Source organism: Gallus gallus, chromosome 5 (assembly GCF_016699485.2).
Source record: "Gallus gallus isolate bGalGal1 chromosome 5, bGalGal1.mat.broiler.GRCg7b, whole genome shotgun sequence".
Taxonomy (NCBI): domain Eukaryota; kingdom Metazoa; phylum Chordata; class Aves; order Galliformes; family Phasianidae; genus Gallus; species Gallus gallus.
The window spans coordinates 46,121,074-46,138,611 of record NC_052536.1 but is presented as its reverse complement, the minus strand read 5'-3'; the positions used below and the strand labels follow the sequence as shown (position 1 = coordinate 46,138,611).

At 37.1% G+C, this 17,538-nt stretch overlaps 1 protein-coding gene across 21 annotated transcripts in view; it reads right to left on the bottom strand.

Annotated features, from left to right (window-relative positions):
- The window catches only part of VRK1 (VRK serine/threonine kinase 1), a 33,863-nt gene extending 20,786 nt beyond the window's left edge, over positions 1-13,077 (bottom strand). For 9 of the 21 annotated variants that reach the window (XM_040701050.2, XM_040701056.2, XM_040701059.2 and 6 more), the window contains exons 1-6: positions 12,981-13,077; positions 12,751-12,912; positions 7,261-7,422; positions 5,698-5,753; positions 1,172-1,241; positions 668-755 (exon numbers count right to left, since the gene is read on the bottom strand). In XM_040701050.2, coding sequence (XP_040556984.1) covers positions 668-755; positions 1,172-1,241; positions 5,698-5,753; positions 7,261-7,417 — 371 coding nt within the window. In that variant the 5' untranslated portion in view covers positions 7,418-7,422; positions 12,751-12,912; positions 12,981-13,077. Of the gene's footprint in view, positions 1-667; positions 756-1,171; positions 1,242-5,697; positions 5,754-7,260; positions 7,423-8,736; positions 8,784-9,926; positions 9,974-10,282; positions 10,367-12,324; positions 12,609-12,750; positions 12,913-12,980 lie in introns of those variants that run through there. The other 12 variants (XM_040701052.2, XM_040701058.2, XM_015287460.4 and 9 more) reach the window with 7 other exon arrangements.
- Between the last annotated feature and the right edge of the window lie 4,461 nt (positions 13,078-17,538).

The window sequence follows — 17,538 nt, the reverse complement described above, 5'->3', positions numbered from 1 at the left end:
GTGTCCTGACATTCCTCACTATAGCCAAAGTGGTTAAGGTAAGAGCTCACAGTAACTATACAAAAGAGCTTTGCATACTCAACTGTAAATAAGATCAAAAATTTATTCCAAAAGACATTATTATATTTACATTTGTCTTTCAAAATTCATGCAATTTTTACATAAGGTAAAGCCTAACATACTGCCAGAGAACTAGTAAAACTTCTTTGTGGCATAGCAATAAAAGGAAAGTCCACTAGGAAGCCAGGTTTTATAAAGAGGTATAAAGAGATATATCATTCAATACCAAATAATAAATACTTATTGTGACAAAGAATACAAAAAAATATTCCTAAATAATTTTAGTCATTATAATCATGGATATATAAAATAAAATTTTATTTTAATTCACATATGAACAGCTTCTAATTCACATACACATATGTAGCCTTAGTGTTTCCAAGCAATATTTGAGACAAATGAAAACTAAGATACACAAATGAATAAGAAACAGTATAAAGTATATCTATTCATCCATTCCCTATACATACCCTGTTATAAATTTTTATTTTAGATGTGAACAATACAAAGATAAGTGAAAAATTCATCTTAAACCAAATTAGGTTAAAACAGACGGTGGGTGTTCATAAAATAAATCCTCGTATATGCCAACAAAAGATATAGTCACCTGTTTCCACTTTTTTCATGCAAGCCAGAACCCCAATATCTTGGTACACCTAAATATTTCAGTTTATGGGACTTAGTCCACTTCTGAACTGAAAATACAAATAAAAGTAAATTCATGAATTTGCATCAGAAGAGTTTACATAGAAGGAGGGTACTTATCACTTCAGTTTCTGTATACATGTGAGCTGCTTATTTTATGAAAACTACTATGCCAGTTGTATTGGAAAATAAACAATGCCTCATTTATAGGGACAGAGACACAACTAAGGTTTCAGTTTAGACAATGCCATTGACACAATTATAATGAATGTATCACCAGACCCTCTAGTTTTACTATATGCCTTTACTATATGCCTGAAGATTGTATGCCTATATGTTTTTAATCATTTAAAAATAATTTTGGAAATTACCTAAAAAGCTTATTTTAAAGATCAACATTACTCGTGTACACTCTATTTTCCTAAATGCTTGCTGTTCATTAAAAACATTTTAATAGACTGCTTACTTTCATCTGGCTTAGCAGCTCGCATGTAGAACTTTAACTCAGTAAAAAGAGGTCCATTCTGGCTGGGTTCCTTTAAGACAATTTAAAATTAGTTAAAAACTGCTGTAATTATTAGGCATTAACACTAAGAGCTTAAAAAAAATTAAAAAAAAGTAACTTCACCCTCTAAAAGCATATAAATGATGAATTCAATAGAATGATTTTTTTTTTTTAATAAAGATTGGCTCTAAGAAGTTATTTTTATTACAAATTGCTTAACAGTAAAGTTATCAAAAATTCTTTCCCATAACAAGGAAGAATAAAAAAAAATAACAACTGAAACATATAGAAATATTACCAGTAATTGGCAATAACAGTTTAGGAAAAAACATTAAGCAACATTTAATATCTCAGATTTTCCAAATTAAAGTTGGATTGCCACAGCTGCAATAGTCATTAGTGAGCTTAAATAACATCTGAAATGATTGGAAAGAAAAACCTCAACAAAAGTCAAATTCTTGCTGAACGCAAGGTATTTTGTGCCTTTCATGCCTTAGTTGATCAAGGTAAAAGTAACGTAAGATTTCATAAGTTCTCTCTAATCGAAGAACTACACTTATTTTGACTTCAGCTTAAACGCAAGGTAGACACTTATGCAATTAATTTGAGTTTAATCTTCTTTGGATAGGCTACAGTAGCCTCATATTACCTGTGAAGTACAAGAGAGAAACTGGTCTGAAAACACCAAAGCTTTGAAATACTGCAAGAATTGCATGTATATCAAAGTAAGTACCTCAACTATATGTTTTCAGAAGTTAGTGAAGAAAAAAGAAAAATGACTTCAACTCTTGCATTTCAGAAGTGATTGATTTTGAGATAAGCTTCAGCAACTTATGTTAGTCTGGTTACTCATATGTCCAAACTCATTCCTTCACAGTGAAAACATCCATTTTGGAATATCAAACATTAAAAAAAAAAATAAAAACACGAGAAAGCAAAGTATGTGATTATCAGCAATGACAACCAGAAAGTCTACACTCAAATGACAAACAAAATTTTCCAGATACACAACATTGATCTCAAATGGTTAAAAGTGGAATTTTTAAATGTAGATGCAGCAATCCAGAAAACTGTTAAATGTCAGACTGTACCACAGCGACTAAAGGTTTACTGCTGTCTAACATTTACAAAGTAACACAAAGAGGTCAAACACTCTGATGAATAAGGCCTTTAATGTGCATCTGATTTATTTGTTTACAGGTAGAGTAGGAAAACCAGTCACAATGAGACCAAATATCAAGCTTAGGCATGAGTCCTAGACCGGGACATGATTAAAAAGCCTATCTCTACCTCACGTTCTGCAGCAGCATTTTCTGGCCCCTTCTCGTGCAACCAAGCTTTAGACCTGAACCATGAACCAGAGAAAAACAACACAACCTATTGATGTATGCACAGAAACTTTGGAGCATGCATAACTACTTCCACGTACTTACCTACTGTGGATACATATCAATTATTGATAGTTTATATAACATGGAGAAGGGTTTAACATTTGAATTCTTTTATTGTGGTTATATTGGATGAATGTTACCTGACCTATTCGCTTGTTTCCACATAGCATATTCCATTAAAACTCTAAATGAGAACATAAAGTCTACATATAGTTTTGATTCAATGTACTTATGTTTGAAGAATGCCATTGTTACTAAAATACAGTGAAAAACTGGAGGTGTTAAAAATTCTTAAAATAGGTATCTTTAAATAAATCATCAAATCTCATGTCTCTGATGAAAAAAAATTCTCTAATCAGAGAAAATGTTGAAAATAGAGAATCTTGTCATACTTGAAGAAATTATTTAATCATAAAACAGACATTTATGTTGACTATTGTACTGTTTCCTATAACATCATTAGTTCTATATAAAGAGAAACAAACGTGTGTTAAAAAGGCTCCCATGATGATGTCCACTGTCTGCCATACTACTTATCTTACAACACACTAAGATCAGGAGACTTCAAACACAAATTTCTACAACTTATGCCCAGTCACTCTAAACACACTACTTGCAGAACTGAAATTAAGCTCTAATTAGAGAAGATATAATGGGAGAGATTATAGAGAACAAGTCAAAACTCAACAAATTTCTTCAGGTAGTATTTTAAGAATTCCAATCTCTGTAAGTCAGCAATTTAATTGAGTGTTATTAAACTCTGCATCCACTCCTGAACAATGACATCTGAAAGGTCCACAAGTTGAAATAGCATTTCTTTTTAAATAAAAGCTATAATTCATTATGTACTGCTCAGACATCAATACTATGAGGATATGTCAAAGACTAAGCCAATTTCCATCCTGCTTTAATAGCTTAATTTGAAGAACATTATTACAGAAGCACATATTTTGTTAAACACTAATAATTGTTCAAGGCTGTTAACCACTCTGCTTCAGATCAACTAGGAATCACCCAGGCATTAGAAAATAGACCCTTATCCATAGTCATGTTATACTACACTATAGAGGCATAAAATGTTATGGGTCATTTGTGAGGGCAGCACAAAACTGGGCTACTCTTTATTGCCATCAACATAAAATTATAAAACACAAATTAAAAGTGAGTGGTCATCAGGGAGATTAGAAATGGGGGTATTTACAAATGGCTGCAACAAAGCGCATCTAGCATAAAATCAAACCAAAAGTTATCATAACTCTTCTTATTATCAGAGCCCAAAGTGGAAGGAAGAAAAGCAGATGAATGGGTTTGAACCTTGCGAAAAGAAGGTGTCAAATTACGCACAATGTAAAATAACATATCTCTGAGGCTTTTACAAGCAAGTCAAACTGGCTCTCTACTTCATCAGTTTCAACTGTCAAAAACTCAGCATGAGCCTGGTGTTTGGGGCCACTGCCCCTAAGAGGCAAACCACTGCCGATAACTTGAGTGTCTACTCCTTTGAGCAGAATAGGCCAGTTCTTACAGAATGGATGCTCCTTGCTTTGACAGTGCAGGCTGGACGTGTAGAAGCCAGGACACCACCACACAACAGCCCAGGAGCTTCCAGTGCCCAACCACCCTCTTGAGAACCACCTTCCCCTATTCCCCACCTAGCCCTGCCCTGATGCAGCTCCATGCCATTCTCTCAGGCCCTGTCACTCAGAGCAGAGCTCAGCGCTGCCCCTCTGCTCCCTGTGAGGAGCTGTAGCTGCCATGAGGCCTCCCCTCAGCCCCCTCTGCTCTGGGCTGAACACAGCAAGGAACCTCAGCTGCTCCTCATACATCTTGCTCTCTAGACCTTTCACCATATTTGTAGCCCTCCTTGGGACACTGAATGCACTGTAGTTTGACATTTGCATTGTCATTCTTTAAATAAGAGACAACATTTCAGAAAGTCACCACCAACAGTATCTTAGGGTGCCAAGTACCCTACAATTTCCTTGTAGACAACTTATATGAATATCAAGATTAAAGGCAAATAACAACTAAAATGTATATTATTCTTCATTAGCCCCATATTTTAATTTTTGGGAGGGAAAAGTTAGGAATATTAACATATTTCCATAAGTGGCAAGCTATCACAGTAAAGCATTTCAGATGAAACTGCCACACTGCTGAACTGTGCTGAAAAACAAACTTTTCACAGTTCTTGTAGAGTTTTCTGATATCTACTTTCATCATAGGGCCAAAAACTACTAAGACAGTAGATCCAGACCATTCATTATGACCATTCCCACATTCCTTTTTTTTTTTTTTTTTTAAACACTGATTTTACAACTATTATTTTGTAACAGCAGGATCTACACAAAATAATCCAGCAAAAACTCAAGAGAAAAATAATGTACAAGTTTACCTTAGAAAAACAGCATTATCGTTAAATCAAGTTAAACAAATCTTTTGTTAGCTTAATATTAAAATAAAAGAAAATTTTATCTAATAAAAAGGACCTGCTGATTTACTTCAGTGGGCGAAAATATGAGCTACCAACCAACATTGCTGTTTCCTCTATCTAATTGCTAGATTAAAAAATTATGCCTCCATACCATTTTAATTCACTAGAAAATAGAACACGTATGTGTTTTATCATAAGATGTTTAAACAACTTTATATCTGTGGGGACACTGGGAATCAACGTTTTGCTGTTTCCACTCCCAAGCCATCTGTCAGCTTACCAACATCCAGTGAGCAACAGTTCACACAGACACATTGTTGAATCACAGAAATTGTCCAAAAGCAATCCAGATTTTGTTCTTTTTTTTTGGTATTTGGGTAATTTAATTTTTAAATTTTGTTTTTGAGCAAACAAAACAAAATCTGACCCATTTCATGAACTCTTTTCAACTCTGTTGATGTTACACTGTTCACCTCCTATACACAAGAATTCCATATCTCAGAATTCCTCTGTATCACCACAGTTCTGGTTTAGACTTAAACAATGCACATTTCAACAACACACTGTGAAACTGTATTATTTTTAGTGAGAAGATGTTTTAAATTACATGTTATTCTGAAACATTTTCAATTTGTGAAGTAAAGATTCAAATGCTCTCTTACCACTTTCACAACATAAGGTGCATCACTGCCAACCGACTTTGAAGAATTAACATCAGCTGTTAAAAAGAAAGGGTATATTAGTAATATGAGAGGAAGCTGTCACAAAACATATACTTATTTGCTATGCAGGAAGAAATGACTGAGCAATTAAGTACTGACATAAGCATGTATCAGTACTGTAGACTTTGGCAAGAAAACTACTATATATGGCAAGACTACTTAGTATGGACATGGTCTCACATTCTCCCTTCTATTTGAGAAGAGGCATTTTACTAAATAAAGGCATTCTTCATCTATTATTTAAAAACTTTTTCCCAGTCAATAGCACTTCCTTCATTTTGTAGGACTGTGATGAACAGAGTTGAGGGCATAAAGATTAAAACAACATTCTCTCTACTTTTTTGTCATGTTACATATCCAAAAGTGACTGTCTGTTGGCCCAAAGCTGTTGATAGCTGTCACAAAAGGAGAAGGAAGTATAAAAGACATTAAGTTAAGCAAGTACCAAACATAGAAGGAATCAAGAGCACAGTTTTGTGCAAATCATACTTAACAAATACTGGGCAGGCTTCTGCTTGAACAGTGCAGGCTTTCTTATTACAAGGAACGACATAACTTGAGTGAGCTGTAACTCCAGTCTCTGTGAATTTAGTAGCTCAATGAGCAAGGCTAAGTAAGCAGAAGGTTTATTTGGCAAAAAGAGAAGGAAAAAAAAAACCTACTAGTCCTGTTTTACCTCTTAATCCACTTAAGCTACATTCTGTTCATCCAGACGCTAAGAAAAGTAATAACGTACCTTGTTATAAATTACCATGAATCAAGTGCAATCTTATCATAAAGAGGAAAGATGTTTAGAAGAAAGATTGTTAACTGGATCACCTTACATTTTATCCCTTCACAATTGTTCAGAAAATGACCAAGAGCAAAACCAGGTTTTTTGATTCCCTGAGTTATCCTTGAAAACTCTATTCATCTGTTCAAAAACCAGATATACTAATTATGGAACACTCTCATCAAAAGTTTACAATGAATTCAATAGACAACACTGTAAAACAGGGTGCTCTGATGCTTTAAACAGTCAAGTCCAACACTATACTCTATTCCGAACATTGAGTACATGATAAAGTATCCGACTCACAACAGAAGTTTACAATGCAGTGAAGAAGTCAGTATCAACACAGAAATCAAAAACAGCCAAATTGCTATCAGTAGCCCCCAAAGAACATGCTTAGGAGGTTTCAGTTCACGAGATAAGTACACTCACATAAGTATTCCTTCTTCTACCCTGACCAGAACTTTACTTAAAAACAAACATTCAACTACCTTTTCACTGGAGAAAAAAAAAAAAAGAAAAAAAATTGCTAATGGAACCTCTTAAAACTCAGTGTTTACAACGATCATTTCCCCACTCCTGTCAGTTTTTTCCAAGAACATGAACTAAGTCATGGTTCTAGACAAAAACATAAGCTGAAGATACTCTGGGCTTCTAACTTAGGGACAACTATTCATTGTTTTGAACAAGCATAAACATCTCACTTTAATACCAAAAATCAACAGACTTACCAAGGTATAGGCGTCCAAAGCCCCCTTGCCCTATAGGAACACCTAATTTCCATTCTTTTCTTGATGTGTCTGTTAGAACCTCCCCCAGAGCAAACACTTCAGCAAGTTTCCTCTTTGCAGGGGCCTTTTTTCCAGCTGTCTTCTTAATATATGGCATTTTCACTGCGGAGGGGGAGGGGAAATGAAGGGAAAGAAAAATAGAGAAAAGCAAGGATTATGTGCTGACAAGAATTATTTTCATGTTATTTCGCGTGACAGTGCTTTATGCTTGCTTTCACTTCTGATAGCTTTCTACATAGATTGTTTAATTTGTTACTACAAAGATATTTTAAAAGAAATACAGTAAGTATTTTCATTGGTATGAATTCTAAACAAAAACAACAAATTTCTCCAGGCTTCAGAAAAAAAAAATCTGAAAGCAAAAATGTTCACATGAAAAAGCTATTAGAAGACTTTGTATAATACACAGTAGAAAAATCTCAGAATCTGTTATATTAAACTGATCACAACTGATTGTAATTCTGAGCTTAGAAAAAAGTAAACTAATGAAACAAAGCTCATCAGTTTCCCAGGAGTTTAATTTGCTTAGCAAAGAAATGTCCAATAGTCCGAGTTTTCAGTAATAATAGGGACAGGTATTAATGTTTACACCACAACAAACAAACAAACTAGTAATATCTACATTTCTCAGAGATTCCTTCTATCTGTATGAAAATATCAGAAAAATAGTGATTCAAACTGTTAATTATTCTTTTCTCCTACATAACTGCAAGCAACGGGAGTGACTCTACTTATCATTCACAGGACAGGACTTAGTAGATCACCAAAGAGCTATATCTAACTATGTGTCTGGAGACTGCAGATGTAAAATTGCCACTTCCCAACCTCAGGCCCCAGATAAGCAGCATTTCAAGAAGTAACGTAACAGTTCATTGAAACAAACAAGGCACAGCAGACCTCACTGTAAACAAATACATCTTTGGGCTCTTTCACAAGGACAGCTTTTGAGTCAGTAGAAAAAAATTGCTGAATGTATGGGCACACCAAGGTAAGGCGTGCGCTAGCTCTGTTTACTTCAAAGTATTCTCATTTGTTTTTACAAAGACACGATCTTTCCCACTACCTGATGAAGATGAAAGGTGTGCAAAGATCCCCAGTTATTTCACAAAAGAAGAAGCTCTGACTGTTGGGATTTTCATTTTATTTTGTTCATGAAAGCAAAAAGGAATATTAATACACAATTCAGGAAACTTCTGGATAGAAAAGTCTATGCTCATTAATTTTCCTCATTAGTTTAGCTAATCAATACAACAACCCGAATCCGAACGCATTTCTTAACATCAGTTTTCTTCTTTTAGTTCTATTGGACTTTCTTCTTGTAGTCCTAAAGCACTTTTAGATTTCCAAACAAAAAAATCACATAACTGTAGCAGCTGTTCTGAAAGCATCCCACCCTCTAAAAGGTCCTTTTCTCACCTATTAATACCTTCAGGAATTTTCCTTCACCAAACGATGTCCATCACCTAACATCCAAAAAGAACAGTTCATACCAAATTATCTCATGTTGAATACAAGATTAGTTCTTAGATTTCCTGAAATGCTAGTTAAGTCTGCAGATGCTATAGCCATTCAACATAGGAATAAAGTGAAAAGGTACATGATTCTAGACCAAAGAAATGTATTGCTTTTTCAGGGTTCTTTTTAATCCGAGAATTTTCTCTCTGTCATAGAGCCACACCTGAATACCTACACGGATGAAATGAGTAACTGCAACAAAGCAGTGTTATGAAACACCCACATCACAGGAAGAGACTGGTATTTACTGATACCTACACTGCTCTTGCTTCCTCATCATAGGATGTTATAATTCAGCATCACTTTCCCATATTTCAATTTATTTGAATACAATAACATTCTTCCGTATAGTCAAGATAAAACTTTGACATTCTACACTTAAAATTTAGGACTAACTTTCTCATAATTTTACCCATATCCTATTGTCTCTATCTTTCTTTTCTATTTCCTGTGGGATATATACCGTACTGTCTTAGAGGAAGATTCTTCCTCCAGCTATTCTACAGAAAAAAAATGAGGCTTCCAAGCATCAGATGCAAGTTCAGCTAAGACCAGGAAAATGGGAAAGTGATGGAGTCAAATCACCAGAAGAAACAGACGTAGGAATGGCAATGTATTAATACTGGCCAACAAGGCAAGCAGCTTCTCAGGACATCCAGATCAGGAAGGAAAAGACATTATCAGAAAGCAATGACTGGAGCCATTATAAGAGGTAATGGGAAAATAAAAAAAAGTTTGGAACTCTTGGACTGACACAGGTAAGGAAAAAAAGTGCAAAAATCAGCAGTTACCCAATGGACTCAGATACGCATGAAGACTGTGATCACAGTCATATTCTATAGGGTACAAAAAAGCCATACCAAGTCAGAAAATAGGTCTCAAGATAACAATTTGAGAGATATGAAGAGGACATAAAGAGGAGTGGAAAGACTGCAACATGACCTCAGAGTTTCTGCAAATACTTCCAGAGAGACTTGGATAGATGGAATTAGGGTACCTGAATGCTGGACAGTCCACTGTACAGTAAAAGCAAAATTCACAGCACCTTCTTCAATAAAGCTACCAAGCCAGACAGAAAAAAGCATCAGTACCTTTAGTATCCACGACTTCTACAGCAATTCTGTTGATAGTGGATTCCCTTTAAAGAGAATTAAGTTTACTTGAAATAGGTCCACAAAAGTATTAAGGAAGGAGCTGGAATTTTTCTTTTTGGTTATTGTTGTCATCCAATGCAGTCAATAATTATAAGCCTGAAGGTATTTAGTTAAAAAAAATAAATTAACAATGACTTCCCTTTACCCATAAAAACAAAAATTGAAAATGGACATAAGTTTGAGCATCCCCAGCTGGGATCTCTGCCCTTAACAAATACACTAGATACACATACATGGTTTCTTGGCTGCCTATATTCATATCCATCTGTTAGGATGGCAGTGTGCCTACTTACAAGTTGGTCAAACTATCAGTAGGCCAGAGGTGCCAAACAGCGATCGCTTTCAATGGGCAGCATCCACAAGACAATGCACACACTCTTTTACAAAAAAAAAAAAAAAAAAAAAAAGCTATTATCCATTGAAATATTTAAGCAATGACCACATATTTATTTGGATAAATCAATTCAAAGACACTCTATTGATTGAAAGCTGAAAGACCTTTAGATTGCAGAAATCTTTCTACACTGGAGTACAAAGGTTTAAGACAAAACTGATAGCAAAAATAAAAAAAAAGAAAAACAGATTCTGAGATTGTAGTACAAATTCTGCCATCCTACATGTTTTTCAGCTCACAAAACAGCAAACGTGAGGCGTTTGTCAGGAAACTTAGAACCTGCAAACCTAATGTAGAACTGCCCACCTGTACTTTCAACAGCTGGAATACAGTCATCTACTCTTCCCTAGAATCATCTTTAAAATTACATTTTAAAAAATTACCTTTACCTTTCCTGCATCTCAATTACTCTTCCCCATCAGAAAATGGAAATATTTTCTATTTAACAGGCATTGTGAAGCTCAGTTCATTAGTGCCCACTGCCATCTGAATTCCCTGAAAAAAATTGCCATAGATGTCAAGTACTACGCTATCAGACAAGCATCAAATAGATAGGACCCCACTTAGCTACAGTATCTGATAAGAACAAGGTGTGTGACTGCAAACAGCAGCATTTTATGTTATTACACTATATTCCAGATGAAGACCTGACTTCCAACAAATGTAAACAGCAGAAGCCTATTTGTCTAAATTCTCACTGAAAGATTCTCAGTAACACAAAGGCTATTTCTTCTTCTCCTCCCTAAAAACTCATCTTGGAAGAAATAAAATAAACTCTGCTTGAGATACGTAATTTTCTACCAGTAGTGCCATTAGAACTGTTATCTTTACAAATGTCGTCTGCAGCAGCTGCAACTCTAGGTATAATTAAACTCTTAGAAGAAACACGAATAGCCACCTCTCAATTTGTGTCAGCATCCATTCGCAGTGAAACTTTATAATTAACATAAATAAAATGTATTTTGAAGGATGTATTTCTGCTGTGTGGCAATCCAGACTGGTTTCTTCAAGATCTTCCTTTCACTCTCTAGAAATCGTCTTTTTTATTGTTGATCTCAACAGGGCCCATTTTCATTCCCAACAGTGAGAAGGCATGCTGGTGACCTATGGTCCTGTTCGTGAACAGGCAATTCCAGCAACACCTTTAACATACATGTTAATAATGCTCATGAGTCATGACAAGACATCTAGGTCTGCTTGCAAAAAAGGAGACAGACAACCTAACTGAGGGATTATCCTTGAGAACTAAGGAGATAATTTATTTCCACAAAGAAGGCATCAGTCTTTTGACACAGTAGTAACTACAGGAAGTCTCACAAAAGTTTTATATAATTGTTAATGATACAAAAGGACTATGTATCACCATGAAATAATAATAAAAAAAAGTCTTAGGCACAAGCTGAAAACCCAAGGAGACAACCAAGTTAGACATGTCTGCCATTGCATCTCAAAAAGAAATGCAAAGGGCAGGACATAGGAAATGAAAACCACAACCTCTGCCAGAACCAGCTTAGACCGGTTGTTACACAACTATCCTAAAACCTGATCCTAAAACCAACGATTAGTGACTTGGAGGTTTGTAAGTAAGGGGAATGCTATGTAGACAACTCTGAAAGTAATGCCTCCTATTTATTCCCATGAAAACTTCAACAGACATGAAGAGCACGTGACCACTCAGTTGACAGAGCAGATGCTCAGCTCCAAAAGACTGTTTTTCAACACAGTCACCACCATGAGCTATGCACTTCTGCCAGCAATGAACAAGAGCCTGCATGTCACGCTACCAACAATGTGCACCATGGGGGGGGCCACTGCTGAAACACACTACCCACCGCCTACCTGCACTCTCACCCTGTTTGGTTTCCAGAAATGTTCAGCAAACATCAGTGAAGGACAGTGGGTGCCATTTTTTTCCCCACACAGAGGAATTCAGTGACGTACCTTTGCCCCATCCACACTTCCACATCAGACGTTATTTTGTCAGACTGCCCCCTGCAGCCATAAGTCGCACGGCAACAGAATAGACTGGTACATAGGCAGGAAGGCCCAACCACTACTGCCATGCCACAAACATCTGCCTCTGACGTCACAGGACAACATAATAAAATAGGAGGCGTTACTTTCGGAGCGGCCCTCACATGCCTATTGAACAGCAAAGCTCGGGAATGCTTTGCAGCCGTGGCAGTATTTTGTGTGTTGGTCACGCAGGGATCTCCCTGCAGGTGACAAGCTGCTGGCGACGCTTTTACTCCTCACCTCACTAAAAAAACAAACACGAAGGAAAGCCATTTAGGCCCTGCCGCCTAAGGTGGGAGCAGCACAGACCACGGGGAAGCTGCGGGAGCTGGAAGCCTCCGCTCTCCTCACCCTGCTGGCCCGGGAAGGCTCCTCTGGGAGGAACAACGGAGGGCCCGCACCGCACAAACTCCTCAAAGAGGGAACGGGAGAGCCCGGCCGCAGCCTGCCAGAACGGCGGAGGACGCAGGGCAGGCCGAAAGCGAGACGGGAAGGCGCCCCAGAGCTCGGAGCCTAAAAAAAAAAAAGTAAAAAGCAGAAGGAAACGCAACACCCCCAGAAGCAGCCGCAGCTCCCAGTACCTCCTCCGCGCCCTAGGCCCAGCCGCCGCTCCTCCCGCGCCGTCCGAAATTCCCGCACTGCCCGCGGCTCTCTAGCGACCCGCCCGCCCCGGCGCCCACATCCCAGCATCGCTCGCGTCCATTGGATGCTGCCGGTTGCCCGGCCCGCCCCTCCCAGGGCGTGGAGCATGCTGGGAGATGTAGTCTGTGAGCTTGCTGGGCTCGCCGCTCTGAGACGGGCGTCGAGTTTCAAGCGGAAACAAGTCGGGAGAAGGGTTCTGTCAGGCTGATGCCGTGCGGCGGTGCCAGTGTGGGACAGCTGCTGGTGAGGATCAAGCAGCACAGCAGCCCCGAGCAGTTCTTGACAGCCATCTCTGTGGTCCTCTGTAACTGGATGAGAGGGAGTCATCCGTGACCCCATGTCCACATCGGACCAGTGTGGATCTGCTCTGTTTTCCCACTTTCTCCCCATTTCTTGCATCTAAGTCAAATCACAAAGTGCTGATTTACCCAGTGGGGCTGACCCGCTCGTCACCTGGTGTTCTTTGGCTACAAATTCATGCACTCTCACACCTGGTCTGCCAAGCTGTGTAGCTGGAAACAGGCACAGAACACGCTTAGAGGCATTCCCAACAGGGGACTCGGGGGATGAGGCAGAAAACAGAAGAACATGGCCACCATCTCCACATGGTGCAATCTTAGTGCATACAGCTTAAAACCAAGAAAGAGCTGTCATTACACAATATGTTCAGCATGATATCACAGAGAAGATTCCTTTGAAAGCTTAGGCTAAATTGGGAATAATAGAAATCTAGACTAGGGATCCTGCAGATATTTAAGGATCTGAGATATTCTGAATGCTGTCGAATCTTACTGTACCAAAAAGATTGCTCAGAAGAAGTGGAAGATGCTACCACATGTACCTGGAGAAGACTGAGATGGGATCTTATCAACACTTATACAGAAAGATGGGTGTCAAGTGGATGGGACTCTTTTCTGTGGTGTGCAGCAACAGGACAAGAGGCAATGGGCACAAACTAGAACATAAGATAGTCCATCTGAACATGAGAAAGAATTTCTTTACTTTGAGGGTGACAGAACACTGGAACAAGCTTCCCAGAGAGGTTGTGGACTTCTCTGTTTAAAACTCACCCATACACTTTCCTGTGGAAGGTTGGACTAGATGATTTGCAGAGGTCCCTTCCAATCACCTTCTGTGATTCTGTGACAGTGTTTCAAAGGACCATCCTTCCTAGTTAATACCAGACTACTGGGGTCATAAAAACAATTTAAGATGCCAATATGGAAAATAGAATGAGAAATTTAATAAATATTCAAATTCTACACACTAATCCCATTTTAATTTAATGTGATTTAGTGTTCTAGTTCCAAAACAAAATTATCAGAACTACAGAGAAAAGTTGATCTTCAGAATGACATTCTGAAAACAGTCTTGAGAACAAGGCTATATAGACCTAAAGTAATTCATGTTATCCCATCTAAAGTTGGTACAGAAAATTTTCTCACATGAAGAGAGAAGCATAGACCTCTGATTTTTCTGTTTGGCCAGAAAAATCAGTTCAGTTTTAAGCAAAAGTTACACATACGATACACAAATCCTGTTGCTTTTTCTCAGGGCAGAGACTTTTCATTTATTATGCCTCTGTGCACTAAGGGTTGGGCTTTTGTTTAGCCAGTGTAAATGCATTTGCTTTAATACCCCTATAGCTGGAGATTCTTCAAGAGTTAACCAAATCCATAGTGCCCACAACTTTTCTTGGATGACCACTACATACTATTAATTTTTTTGACTAGATTTCAGAAAAAGCAAGTATTGACCAAACTATCAAAACGTTGTATGGGTTTCTCATTATCATCCTTTGCTGTAATGTGTAGTAAGCGGATTCCTGGAATGCACTGACTACAACTTTTAAATATGCTTTAAAAATTATCTTAGCTTTGGTAATTGCGTTCGATTCTTCTCCACAGAAAGGATGTTCAATCTTTTCAATTAAAGATCTCTAATCTTAAGCAAAACGAGCAATCCAATGTATGCATGCACTGCAAGTACAGCAGTTAAGGGTTCAAATGCAGCCTTAGAATAGCAGTAAATAACCAATGTATTAAATGCAGCCTTAGAATAGCAGTAAATAACCAATATATATTGTACCATATTATTTAAGCCGGTGGATACTTTAGCTATGAAAGATAAAGAATCACATCTCAAATATAGTTTTACAAGAATGTCTGAAGTGATAGAGATCAAACTACAGCATGAATTCTTCTAAGCTGGCATCTCATAAAATAACTGGGTTGATTAACTTTGAAAGTTTTCAGAAGACTGATGAATCTTCAGACTAAGGTTTTCCTCGAATGTAAGTTACATTTTCACATTCCGATTACAGGGAGGAAAGAGTGAAAAAAAAAGAAAAAAAAAGAAAAAAAAAAGGAAAGAAAAGGAAAGAAAAGGTGTTCCAAATGATTTGTTCCATTTTCATTACATAGGAAGAAGACAGGGATTTTTAGGCAATGTTGAATAGAAGTCCAGCTCATATGTCTTAAGTTGGTTCAGTGCTATCTCACAAAGCTGGATAGAATGCAATATAGGAATGCAGGAATATGAGGCTTCCGGGAACAACACCAAATAAGAAAATGATGATTGTCTGCAGCTATTGAGAGCTGGGGAGATACACTATTTACACTTTAGTTAGGCTAATTTCTGCTTTATTGTAGCTCTTGTCAGGCTGTGATTCATGAGCCGCAGGTCTTCAAGGTATCAGAAGGGCATATTGGAGTAGGAGATGCACATGTGCATTTCCACATACAAATGCAAGTGTGCAAGGTACAATCCAGAAATGTAAAAGGTATATAGCATTGCCAGTAAATATTCTTCTTGAAAATTATTGCCATAAAACCTCTCAAAATTGTTGTTTACATCTTTATAAAAAAAAACTAAGTGACCTTTGGATTTAAAAAGTTATTAAATGCCACAATTTTTTTTTTTGCATTATGTTCTTCACATTTCTTCACGTGGGTATGAGGAGCACAGACAAGAGTTTTGAAAAATCAATATGATATTTGCTTCAAATTGCAATCCTTCTAAAGCGTTAGTCTAAAAACATTTTGCTAAAAATGTGGTTAGAGGTCACAAACTGTTTAAGAAGAAACAGTGGCATGATTAATTACTGAGAAGCAGATCCTGACTCAGTAGCCTTCCTTGTATTGCCACCACCACAGAGCACAATGAATTATGCTTCCAATCACATTGAAGTGTTATCTTGCAGTGGGACTATACTGACACCAGGGAAAAATGTGGTTACTGCAAATTTATTTCCTTTTTTTTCTCTCATTCACATTTCACAGTATTTTCCTTAGTGGAAAGACGTGTACAAATAAAACAAACAGTGTGGGTTTTTTTGCTTTAATGTACCCTTACTAATCTTTAAAAGGGTAGTTGCTGTTTCCTAAGAACAGCAGTACAACACTCCAGAGTTGTCTTTGTTCACCCATTAATATACATCCTAAAAGCACTTAAGCAGATCTGCCAGGTTACCTCAGAGCAATGTATATTTTAGCAGAGCGGTATGACATCCTACTGTATGGAGTGCTATCAAAAGTTAGTTGGAAATAAAATTGGTTTTAAGAGGTTTAAGATCTTTCCAGTTATGTTTACAAGTTGGACTAATTTTTGTACTTGATTAGATAGGCATTTACATTTTTGCTTATGAATTCCTTGAGAATACAGTGAATAAGAAACCAGAGAGAATCAGCTACAATTTTTATATTCAACCCATTTGATGAGAAAACTCATTTGATCAATAAAGATATTACACCTCTATCTAAAAAATTCTATGTGAGATTGGGCTGACACCTAAGTTTTTCTCACTCAGGGAAGGTACAATAAATATTGCTTCATAATAGCATCAAGCTCTGAAAGAACTTAATGTAGCAAATGCCTGTTTACCCCCTATAAAAATGAAGAATCAGACATACTGATGTTGACTGAAGTTTGTCTAGCTGGATGCAACAAAGGAGATTTTTCATAAATGCCACAGATCTGGATTTCCTGACTTCTAATTCAGTATTACAAATTACAAGGCCATTCTTAATTACACTATTCAAGACATGCTAAATTCAAAATTAAGATGCAGAAGGAAGAAATGTGTTTGTAAATCTTGCAGCTTTTTGAAAATATTCTCTGTATTCATTCCCCATATTAGCTAAATTGTCAAAGAAGGAATTGAATATAGGGAAGAAGGGGTCCAAACTCTACAGATTACCCACAAATTTAATAAGGAAGAGTTGAAGTATTAGAGGAGTTAATGAAATGTTGTGGAAGGAAAGCAACATAGTTAGATCTGTTGGAAGTTTCACTTTGTTTCCTAAAGTTTTCTGATGCTAACAGACATGTAATTTGAAGCTGTTAAAGGGAATCATTTTAAATAACTTGAAGCTTCTAAGACTAAATGCTGTTTGAAGCACGTTAAATTAATCCCAATTAAAGGACTTCCATGAGTTTCTAAACTATGTTTTCTTTGGTCAAGGTCCAAAACTCAGAGGCATGGGCAGCTCTTTTTTA